The sequence below is a fragment of the Carassius carassius genome, chromosome 9, assembly GCF_963082965.1.
Source record: "Carassius carassius chromosome 9, fCarCar2.1, whole genome shotgun sequence".
NCBI classification, from domain to species: domain Eukaryota; kingdom Metazoa; phylum Chordata; class Actinopteri; order Cypriniformes; family Cyprinidae; genus Carassius; species Carassius carassius.
The window spans coordinates 34,439,085-34,451,792 of NC_081763.1; the positions used below are offsets into that span (position 1 = coordinate 34,439,085).

Genomic DNA, 12,708 nt, shown 5'->3' on the forward strand with positions numbered 1-12,708 from the left:
AAATAAAATGTAAAAAAATTTAAAAAAATTAAAATTTTTACTTGAGCCAATGAAAAATAAATAACTATTGGCTCAAGTAAAAAGAAAAAAGATATATAGATGTGAATCATTACCCAATTTTTTTTTAAATTGGATGAATGAAACACTTCAGTGTGCTACAGAAGGTGATTTTTAAATCAAATTAAGCCGATGTAATTTTAAGGTGAAATAAAAAATAATCATCCTATACAGAACTGACGTTTACTTCTGGCTTTTCAAAAATTCTACTTTACAAAAAAAAGAAAAAAAGGATTTCAGTTTTGTCCCTTCACTGTCTCTGCTTGTGCAGGGCGTGGACAGGTACAGATACTCTTGCGCAGCTTCAGTGAGCGCAGGAAAGGGACTCTTATTTTGTGCAGTCGGCTGTTCGCTTCCTGCTATCTGTGCCTCAGACGTGTAGCTCTGCACTTCCAGCCCTGAATGGTTGCACGTGTCCTGTGCACAGATTTCGAAATACTTCCACACAAATGACATCATAGCGAATGATTACAATGTAGTCTGTGCACGCGGGCGCACTTCCAGAAAAATTGGCCCGAAAAAAAAAAGACCAAAAACCGTCTGATTGTCAATCACGTATTTTAAGCAAAAACAGTCCGGTTCCGATTTATGGCCGGTCAACCGGTGCATCCCTTATTGTAAAGGGTCCGTCTGAAACAGTGTCACGTGGCCGCGGCGTAACATAACGTTCATTCCAAACGTTGAGTAATTAAATACATCGGTATGGCGGTATATTAAAAATTAAAATCGTAACGAAAATATACACCGGTTTTCGATATGAACCGGTATACCGCCCAGCACTATAATGAAGTATATTTATAATCCATTACTAATCGATGTATTCAGTTTAAAGTAGCCTATAGAACATATTCAGTCTGTTCCGGAGAAGACAAATATTTCAATCGATCACTCAGGCATGGCAACGAAATCTGTGTTCTGATTCGGTTCTAGTAAATACTGATTACATAAGTACCGGTGCCATATTTGTACTAGGTTTCGGTACCCAACCCTAATTAAGACCAGAAATCATGTCCCAGTTTATACAGAAATCATATTTCAAAATAACTGTAAGATGCCAGAAATGTCCTCACCTCAGCTGTGAGATGTGTGGCAGACACTGAAGGAGACTCTTCACGTCACTCTCTTCCTCTGAACATCTTCTCAGCTCGACTGTTTTCTTCTCTGTCTGGAGCTTCAACACTTCTAGGAGGACTGAGCTCTTTCTCTCTGAGAGATCTATGAACCAGACATCACGTAACTGGAAAACTGAATGTAATGCTGGAAGAAAAGTCCTGCCTGTTTGAGTCTCATAGTTCTTCACACGAGAGTACAGATCCAGCAGGAAATCCCAATCATCAAATATGTAAGTCTGTCTATTGTCGGAAGAGCTGGTGCAGACTGATGCTAACTGTTCAAGCATCTGTTCTCCTGTCTGTGTCTCGATCTCTGCTGCTTTAATAAAGAGACTCAGAAGAAATTCATGAAGAATGCTTTTACTCAGATCAGAGAATCTGTAACAAAATAGAAATGAGAAATGTGAATAAACAGATGTCACAGAAATTATTACAGCTACTATATGATTACATCGTTTTCAGCTCACATTAAACACTTGTTAAAATTCAACTTTAAATGTCAGAAATGAATTACAGTTTTGATAACTGAACAAACCTTAAATAATGGCATCAGATACAGCAGAGACTTACACTGAACGCAAGACTTCTTATTGAAGGGACAGTAAAAGATGAAGTTTCATGAGACGCAGCAAAGCAGAAGTGCTGCTGCTACATTTGAACTGAGGTTATTAAATAATGCTTCATTTTAATCTAAAATGGGATAAACTGACACAATCAGTATTCAATATAGCCTTACATATAACCTTATGTACTTATTCAATATATCAACATAAATAGGTTAAATTGTACTCAGTTTTAAAAAGTCATTTATTTTCATTAATTTATGCTTACTGCTTTTAATGTAGCATGTATCATATACTGTATGTATGCATCGAATTGTGTTGTGAACTTAAAAACAAAACAAAAAAAATTACAAAAACCAATCACTGCCAACCCTTTACATTGAGAGTAAATCACTCGCATATGCGACTAATTTTACTCTGGTCGACTAAATTATGTCTATTGTTAGCCACTGGCTAATAAACTCTTAGATTTTACTCACCAGTGTGTGTGTTCGAGGCTATTATATGTTTAGCACATATATATTTTCACTCGCTGTACACTGACTGAGCGCTTCAGAGTTTCGCTCTCCATCAAGCATAATTAACTTATCTGTATACCGCTGTTTTCACTGTCATAAAAACAGGCTGATGACTTCCTTGTTCTATGAAGTTCCTCCTTCAGAAATACGTAACGAATTCTGATTGGGCCAGCGGTTCCTGTGTTGTGATTCGACAGCAGCTTAGCGCACGCTGTCCTCCTGGAAATGCGATTGGGCTAGTTTTGGAGTATTTTGAGAAGCAAGTGGGCAGGATTTGTTTTGAAAACCTGGCAATCCTGATCTGAATGCACGTGCTGGAGATGTACTTCTAATCACAGAGCCGCTTTACTGATGAGATGCGCATGAAAAAAAATCGCATTCAATTTTTTGCACAGCCCTACCATCTAGTTAACAAAGCTGAACAGCATTGACCTTTGTGTAATAAGTTACAGAAACTGTTAAACGCACCAACTTAAATAATAAAATACACTTTCTTTTTGTGGTCCATAAACAACGCCTTCTCCAGACAAAGCGGGAACTGCTCCATCTTTCAAGAATAATCTTTGTGCGAATCCGGCATTAAACTGATTAAGAGGAAGCTGTCCTCAGCAAAATGTGCTGCACATAGTTTTACATGTGGAATATAATTTTCGGGAACCAAGTTAAACATAAAATGTAACCATTGATCTCTAAGTACAGCGTCCCTGGGAAGGCCAAACAAAGGTGATTGGACACAGAGATGAAAATAACACAAACGCAACTCTTCCTTCTTCTGCGTCTGAGCGCAACAAGACCACGGCCCCTTTTTTGTGTATTCATGTGGGCAGAGGTTAGTCAAAAAACTGTTTTAGTGACATCATTACTGCAGGAACTAGAGGGATGTAGTCCAAACTGGTCGTTCGATGTAGGCAAATTCTGTTAAATAAAATATCTTGCTTGGCATTGAACTTTGAGCTTTAGAATTATACAGATATTATTTATACTCTAACAACAACATTACACACTAACTAAAGTTACAAACATGGGATCACGAAGAACGGGACCTTTAAGTTCAGTTAAAATGACAAATATGCATTCATACATGGTTACCAATTTTTAGTTCTAATTATTAAAGTTCTATCATTAAATTGTGCTTAATTATCATAATACCATTATATAATGCTTGATTGACTAAGAAGCTTAGTTTAAGGAGCAGTGTCATTTTAAAAAGATAAGCTGGTAAGAACTGTGTGTGTCTGTGTGTGTATGTGTGTGTGTGTAAAATAGTTTATTAGTCTGGTGAGTAAACTAAAAATGTACTAGCCGATGGCGATTATATTGTCAAGGTGTGCGTAGTGGGTTGACTGCAAAGACAAATTGCATCTACATGACACATACTGGCCATTAATAAATTCATCACAAAAGCAAATATTAACACAATTTTATAAAAATACAGTATGTATACCAAGAGGTATAAAACTAATCTTGTATTTTACATAAATATTATGATTGAATAATATAATATAATATAATTTAATATAATTAAAGAAAACTTGTACAGCTAAACCAGTTGGGGTTGCCAGTGGGGGGACTAGTTCACCACAGATGTCTGGTCAGAGACATAAAGATGCAGTTTTAAGTTCTTGATGCTTTTATTTTTCACAACAATTCCATAAATGTTGAGCACGTAAGTGCAGACATTACATTGGTGTTTCCATCTGTGTGTGGTTTGGTTCAACTAACATACGCACACAACACCAACACTTGAGAAAGCCTTGAGTCCATTTGCTTTCACCTACTCTGTGCAGGCAATTTGCACCAAATGCTAATCACTGCCACCTGCTGGAAATGGGCGGAGCAGAGTGTCTTTAGGTTGCTGCGTTGACAGCACAATCAAACACTGGCTGATTGCCAGAACACTTCAAAAATAAAAGCTCATTTATAGTGGGCCTTTTTAACAATAATATAATATAATGTACGGTGTTTTATTCATTTTAAATGCTGAAGAAGTGTCTTGGATTCCTTTCTTGTAACAGTTGCTTCAAAGCAAATCAAACAACACTTTCTGGGATTACTACGGGTCCTTTCAGCAAGCAGCACAAGATGTCTCTCCGTATTTCTTTATACGTGAGTACAAGGTCAAAATAAACCTCTCTGAACTGCTCCGTTGTGAATATACAGAGCTGTATGAACCACTGCGAGCTGGAAACTAAACAGGAATGTTTGTCTGGAACTGGCCACTGATCAGATGGAAGTTGAAGGTATGTTTGTCCTGTATTCAAACAACTTTGTGGCCCTAGTTCTGCCAGCCTTTTACCTCGAGTGATGTCATCAGCAGGCTTACTTTCTTAATGCACATAGGTCCACGCACAGGTCCTGAATCTCTGCTATTCGTGTACCAACAAAAACCTTAAATATACAGTATTCCGATTTAATCCAGGTCAAAACTGTGGTGGAATCAGACCAAAGGAAAACTTGATGAATGGGCAAAGTCAATTCGTTCTGCAGGATCTTGGCTAACTGGGCCCCTGTCAGGGCTACACAGTTCTAAACGAGCTATTGACAGCCATTTCATAGGAGACACTCTTGATCTGGCCACTATAAAGGTGATCTCCACTTCTCCCTTTTGATCTTCTGTTCGAAGACCCAGACCCATAGGCACTCTCGGATGAGTCACAAAAGATATGGATTTCATACTGGCTTGAAACATCATCTTTTGGAGCATTAAAATAGCATCTGGGTAAGACTATATTTTGTAGATCACGGAGCTCTCCTGCCCAGCTGTTCCACTCTCTAAATTCTAAATTCATGTATATATGACTAAATTCTCAGGTAGTTTAGGATCATCCTAGTCCCTCTTCTTATCCCATTATCGCTGCACTATTACCTTTGCACGTGTGGTATATGGGATGATGTAGCCGAGAGGATCTTATTGGCTTGCAAGCACTTCATAGATGTTGCGCATAGTAACCTCTCGGCACTCTATAGCATGAAGCTTATAGGACAAGGTATCAGTTTCACAGTTCCACTGAAGTCCAAGCACTGACTCATGGTTGAAGGCATTACCCTTTGCAATCCATTGCTTAGCACTGTCAGATCTGGAAGAACTTGCCATTCATAGATTCTAGGCTCCACTTCTCTTCGTAGATATCTCCATAAGAAACGGAGAAGGGCCGATCCTCAGGAAGGAGTCGAACCTGGTGGAACATTCCTTTAATGTCACTACTGATAGCGATTGAGTGTTCCCGGAATCTTAGTAGCACAGCCAGTAATGAAGAAGTCAGTGTTGGTCCTGGAAGTAACAATTCATTGAGGCTGTTCCCTTGAAACTGGAATGAACAGTTGAAAACCACTCGATGTTTCCCATTATGTTAAACCATATGATGTGGGATATAGCAGCTCATTTGAATTTCTTCTGCTCCTGACTGCAATTCAGCAATATAGCCTGCCTGCTCCAATCTTTTAATCTCAGCCTGGTAGAAAGCTGCTTGCTCAGGCGACTTACTGAGATGACACTCTAGACTTCTTAACTGAGGCATTACTGCTGCTTTAGGTGCACAAAGAGGGGGCATATTTTGGACTTTTAGCAGTGGGGTAGCATATCGTTGAATTCCATCAACATCAACTCTAGAAGTTCTTTGTTCCAATAGTTTCATTGACTGCTGGTCTTGTACTGATCGAGTACTCATTTTCTCGTCTCTCTAAGGAAGGACATCCAGTTGCCAGAGTCTTTCAACTTGTTCATGCAACGTAGCAGAGGGTGACCAACTTGTTGTGAACAGACATTGTTGCTCCGTAAGAAGATGTTGCAAGGAGAGTCCAAGGAGTGTTCTAATTGCATCATGACCCCCTGGTGGACCCAAGTGAACTGGCTCAACTGGGGTAATTAAATGAGGGCAATCAGATCCTATGAGGAAAACTGGATGAGCAGCTTCAAGTCCTCTGGCTTACATTTCAGTTTCAGCTAGGTTGCTGCAGTATTTAACAAGATGCCATCATCCAGAATGGCATAAGCATTCATTGAGCAATCTCCATTTCTTAGAATGACTTTACATATCTTTAAGAGTACCTTACAACTTCCTGGGGGCTTGTCAATGAATAACACCTCGTTGGCAGCCTCCCCAAGACAGGGCTAGTACATGGATCTTCTCCTTCCTCTACTTTCTCCTTGTTCCATGCATTGACATCACAAAGAACAAGCAAGTGACGACTTTTGCATGTTTTGCAGTGGAGTTTAAGGTTACACTCTGATGATCTGTGGCCCCGTCAATAGCACCAGCATCGGTTGTACCCCTTGATCCAATTCTGCCTCTGAGATTTGGAAAGTAAAGAGAAATTTACACAGATATTTAAAGTGTTTGTTGTTATCACAATAAGGGCAATAAGCTTTCCCCTTTGTGATCTTAGCAGTGACCGCTGAGGGATGTGGTGGTGATGAAGGGAATTTCTCTGTACCAAGCAGAACTTCTATCCCTTTGTTGAATGATTTCACCCTCCTTGACGTATTCCTGGACAAACTGGTTGAGTATCCTCTGCCCGAACGGTTTGTATATCTTGTGGAATCTTCTTGCACTTGAATTTCATATTCTAACCAGTCTGCTAAGTTAAGGAGGGTAGGAATTTTCACGTCTAATGGATAAATAAATCTTCTGAAACTGCTACGCAGATCATGTGGCAACTTACTCAAAAGTCTGGACACATGCGAGCCACATCTTAATTCCACCATGCCAGGCTTACCTAGCTCTCTCAGCATTCCCACCAAAGATATCACCCTCAGAGCATACATTCGAAAAGTTTTAATATCTCCAGTGCTGATGTTGGGCCCATCCATCAGTTTCACTGTGTGCTGCAACGCTAACTCATGTGGTTGGCCATACTGTTGATTGAGGGCATGCATAGTGTTGGTATAAGGATGACGTGAACTGCTGTAAGATTCAGCAATTAACTGAGCCTCTTCAACCTTGAGATGTTCTAGCAGGATATGAAATTTTAAGTGTTCTGTAGCATCAGCTGGAAGAATGTTTTCCACAGCAATCTTTAACCGTGCAAACTCTCTGGGGTTTGGGTAAATCAGATCAGGAATTGTAGTAGGGCCACGATATACTCTTTCCTGATTAGTAATTGGACAAGGAGAGTGGTGATGCTGTCTCTTGCTCCTAGAAGACCAGCTGTGCCATCTGGAAGAATATTGTGGTGATGGAGAGCGAACATAACTTCTTACATTCTTGGCTTAAGTTCCTCCACTCTTTCTCTGACAAATTTGTCTTACAATTGCTGGTCTTTTGTTGCGTTCTAGAGAATAATTTTATTCTGTATACAGTCATGGCCAAAAGTTTTGAGAATTACATAAATATTGGAAATTGGAAAAGTTGCTGCTTAAGTTTTTATAAAAATGGCTTCACAGGCAAGGATGTTGTGGCTACTAAGATTGCACCTAAATCAACAATTTTTAGGATCATCAAGAACTTCAAGGAAAGAGGTTCTTTTTCAGGGCGTCCAAGAAAGTCCAACAAGCGCCAGGATAATCTCCTAAAGTGGATTCAGCTGCGGTATAGGGAGTGCCACCAGTGCAGAGCTTGCTCAGGAATGGCAGCAGGCAGGTGTGAGTGCATCTGCACGCACAGTGAGGCCAAGACTTTTGGAAGATGGCCTGGTGACAAGAAGGGCAGCAAAGAAGCCACTTCTCTCCAAAAAAAAAAACATCAGGGACAGATTGATCTTCTGCAGAAAGTATAGTGAATGGACTGCTGAGGACTGGGGCAAAGTCATATTCTCTGATGAAGCCCCTTTCCGATTGTTTGGGGCATCTGGAAAAAGGCTTGTCCGGAGAAGAAAAGGTGAGCGCTACCATCAGTCCTGTGACATGCCAACAGTAAAGCATCCTGACACCATTCATGTGTGGGGTTGCTTCTCATCCAAGGGACTGGGCTCACTCACAATTCTGCCCAAAAACACAGCCATGAATAAAGAATGGTACCAAAACACCCTCCAACAGCAACTTCTTCCAACAATCAAACAACAGTTTGGTGAAGAACAATGCATTTTCCAGCACAATGCATTTTCCACCACGATGGAGCACCGTGCCACAAGGCAAAAGTGATAACTAAGTGGCTCGGGGACCAGAATGTTGAAATTCTGGGTCCATGGCCTGGAAACTCCCCAGATCTTAATCCCATTGAGAACTTGGTCAATTCTCAAGAAGCGGGTGGACAAACAAAAACCCACTAATTCTGACAAACTCCCAAGAAGTGATTATGAAAGAACGGGTTGCTATCAGTTAGGATTTGGCCCAGAAGTTGATTGAGAGCATGCCCAGTCAAATTGCAGAGGTCCTGAAAAAGAAGGGCCAACACTGCAAATACTGACTCTTTGCATAAATGTCATGTAATTGTCGATAAAAGCCTTTGAAACGTATGAAGTGCTTGTAATTATTTCAGTACATCACAGAAACAACTGAAACAAAGATCTAAAAGCGGTTTAGCAGCAAACTTTTTGAAAACTAATATTTATGTAATTCTCAAAACTTTTGGCCACGACTGTACATATTTTGTATGTTTTCTCAACCACTAGGTGGCAGTAGTGGTTGTTTTTCCCCCATGCCTTATTTCTGTGCAGGTAAAGCCAGGTGAAGGTGATCTCCTGGACTGAAGGATGCTCGTTTGGGGAGTTGTCTTGTCAAGAGAGTTTAAAAGCCTCATTGTGCTCGAGGGAAGAGGAGTGTTTGTTTCTTTTGTTGTTTTGGGGCTTTGGCTAATAGTTGGTTGTTTATAAGCTTTGCTGCTGTTCAGTTGTGAATGAGTGCTAAAACCTTTCTAATTAATTATTTGCCTTGCTGTTAACTTCTAAACAGTGTTACATTGATATAGGCAATTGTTTCTTTCTGTATTTATTTTGAAACCAATTGTGGAAACTTATTCTCTGTTTTCAATGTATATATTATAACACACCTTAACGGGAAATTCTAAGGAGTGAGTGCCCTCTTTTTTATTTTTGAATTATTTTCTCCTGTTTAAACTAGAGGGGGAGTAAGGGAATTATATTGTTGTTTATTTCTGTAAGGTAAGTGTAGACTTGGTCACGATAGTTAGAGGCATTTTTTTTACTGTATTTTCTTTGGGATTGTCATCCAGTCCTGAAGTCTTAATCCTTCCTTGTTTGTGTTACAACAAATAAATTGTTGTATCACAGTAATGTTGTTTACTTTTTTAATTCTTTGCCTTGCTGTTAACTTCTAAACATTTTTACATTTATATAGACTTGTTTCTTTCTGTATTTGTTTTGAAACCAATTGTGGAAACTTATTCTCCGTTTTCAATGTATATATTATAACACACCTAAACAGGAAGTTCTAGGGAGTGGGTGCCCTTTTTTTATTTTTGAATTATTTTCTCCTGTTTAAACTCTTTAAAGTCGTAATACTTCCTTGTTTGTCTTACATCAAATAAATTGTTGTATCAGTTATTTTTACTTTAATTTTGCTTTCCCTTATCCTAGACTGGGTGGAACGTAACAACTGGTATTAACTTTCCTTGGCCTGGATGAGCTCAGGGACATAGTTCTCATGCCCTCAACAGAAGAGGACAAACTTTCTTGACTGCTTGAACCCTCATAGCTCTCCACAATTTCTGCTGAACCACTATATTGTGATGCATTGTGGGAGGCTTGGGCATGGTTTGAATTTGCTACGGGTTCAGCTACTCTTGGCTTTCTTGGGGCTGGAACTTGTTTAGGGCAGTCTAGGGCTTCGGACTGACAAGGTACAGGAAAGGTAGACAATGCCCGAGGAGGCTGTGACTGATTCTACCAACTTAACAATTGTTTCACCTCCGCTTGTAGCTGAGACATCTGAGATGTAAACTTGGCATTGGCCTGCTTAAGATCATCCCTTTCCTCCTCCAGCTGCTGAACTGTAGTAATCAGGCCCTTTTGTTGTCTCCTTAAATAAGCATTTTCTTCTCTCAAGGTTTCCACCTGCTGATCCCATCGATCTGCTACTACATACCACTGTTGAGGACTGTGATAATCACTATAATGTGCTGCTACATGTGGGGTATCCATCCTGGCATCCTCCTCAGGTGACACGGCACAAGGGGATTTATGGGAATAGCTAGGTGGTGATGAAGATCTTTGTAAATTGTAACCAGTCAAATCATAATCCAGCAGGTGTGCAGGCAGAGATAATTGTCTCCTGGGCTACTCAACAGGAACATCATCTGATGGATGCATCTCCATAACTGTGGAAAGCTCTAGCTCCAGCTCGAAGGACCATAAAGAAAACTTGTACAGCTAAACCAGTTGGGGTTGCCAGTGGGGGGACTAGTTCACCACAGATGTCCGGTCAGAGACATAAAGATGCAGTTTTAAGTTGTTGATGCTTTTATTTCTTCAAAACAATTCCATAAATCTTGAGCATGTAAGTGCAGGCAATACATTGGTGTTTCCATCTGTGTGTGGTTTGGTTCAACTAACATACGCACACAACACCAACACTTGAGAAAGCCTTGAGTCCATTTGCTTTCACCTACTCGGTGCAGGCAATTTGCACCAAATGCTAATCACTGCCACCTGCTGGAAATGGGCGGAGCAGACTGTCTTTAGGTTGCTGCGTTGACAGTACAAACACTTGCTGATTGCCAGAACACTTCAAAATAAAAGCTCATTTACAGCGGGCCTTTTTAACAATAATATAATATAATGTACAGTGTTTTAGTCATTTTAAATGCTGAAGAAGTGTCTTGGATTCCTTTCTTGTAACAGTTGCTTCAAAGTGAATCAAAAAACACTTTCTGGGATTACTACGGGTCCTTTCAGCAAGCAGCACTTCAAGATGTCTCTGTATTTCTTTATACGTGAGTCCAAGGTCAAAATAAACCTCTCTGAACCACTCCGTTGTGAATGTACAGAGCTGTATGAACCACTGCGAGCTGGAAACTAAACAGGAATGTTTGTCTGGAACTGGCCACTGATCAGATGGAAGTTGAAGGTATGTTTGTCCTGTATTCAAACAACTTTGTGGCCCTAGTTCTGCCAGCCTTTCACCTCGAGTGATGTCATCAGCAGGCTTACTTTCTTAATGCACATCCATAGGCGGAAATCGCGGGGGGGTCGGGACCCCCCCCCTATCTGAGGGTTGTCCCCCCCTAAAATATAATTGAAATATGTGTATTGTAAATAATCTAATGAGATATATAGTTAAACTAATTGTGTAAGTAGTAAAACAATACAAATGCAAACTGAGCAACAACAAAAAAAGTTTTAAACATCTCGAGTTCCCCCTGCTTTGCCTCACATTGCTTTGGTCCACGGCCCCTTTACCTCACCACCACCGACACACACAGACACACACACAGTCCGGTGCGAGAAAACGTCGTGTTACAGTAGTTGTGGAAGTCCATAAGTCAAGCCTACTTTATTCACATTAAACATCGGATAACGTGATTATTTTCTCTTTAATATAGATGATGCTGAGTCATTAATAAGTCGTGTCCAAAAAATATTATTGTGTACCAATTTACTTTTGTCACCGATGTAGTCTGCGCTGTTAACGATTATAACAGGCGTTTTATACAGGCGTTTACCTAGCTTGTTTAATAATGTCTTACACACACCCATAGTGTACGCATATACAAGTCTTGTACGTTAGATTAGACTAGTGCATGTGCGCATTTAGATTTTCCCGCGTTCACTATGATTTAGTCGGTTTCAGTGGCGGCTCGTCGGGTGAGGCAGGGGAGGCACAGTTCCCCCAAATTTTGAGGTGAAAATGAGTGAAAAGTGAAAGAAGAGGAGGGGGAGGCCAGGGGAACCAATCAGCATTGAGTGTTCACTTTCAGCGCTAAGGAGTGCTGAGAAAAGTAACATCATAGAGGAGGCTAGCCTCCCTTCTGGAATATCAACCAACCATCATAGAGACATGAATTAGATATTAGTTTGAACCTGTTTTTGTACAGTCTATGGTTTGAACGTCTCCCGGTGCGGCTGGGCTGATAATTTACCAAGTATTTATAATGAATAGCGAATCGATATTGAATATATTTTCTATACGGTTTCTGACTAAAAGCTGCCAAAAAGCCATTTTAAACTCGTTAAGAAAATAATAATAATATTAATAATAACAATCGGCAGGGATCCCCAGACCAATACAATTAGTTTGCCTCCTCTATTTTAAAATTCACGAGCCGCCACTGTCGGTTTATTTAATTTTATATAGTTAATCTAATATAACATCATACTAAGAGTGCAGTTGTTCTCCATATATTAGCATAACAATTGTGATTTAGATTTGTATAAAAATTGAATAAACAAGAAGTTAATATTAAGTGCATTTTAGGCACCATATTGCCTGTTAGCTCTATTTCACCAACGAAAAAAGTTTAAAACTAAGCTACAGCAGTAACAGCACTAATTGCGTCTTTGAGAAACACACTGAGGAGGTGTTTCCTAACTGAATGAATCCACTTTTCGAACAAATCAGTCATT

General features: G+C 39.9%; 1 protein-coding gene across 3 annotated transcripts in view; it reads right to left on the reverse strand.

Moving 5' to 3' along the window:
• The window catches only part of LOC132149698 (uncharacterized), a 58,128-nt gene that overhangs the window by 28,633 nt on the left and 16,787 nt on the right, over positions 1 to 12,708 (reverse strand). For all 3 annotated transcript variants that reach the window (XM_059559102.1, XM_059559099.1, XM_059559101.1), the window contains exon 5: positions 1,128 to 1,547. In XM_059559102.1, the coding sequence (XP_059415085.1) occupies positions 1,128 to 1,547 (420 nt within the window). The remainder of the gene's footprint in view (positions 1 to 1,127; positions 1,548 to 12,708) is intronic.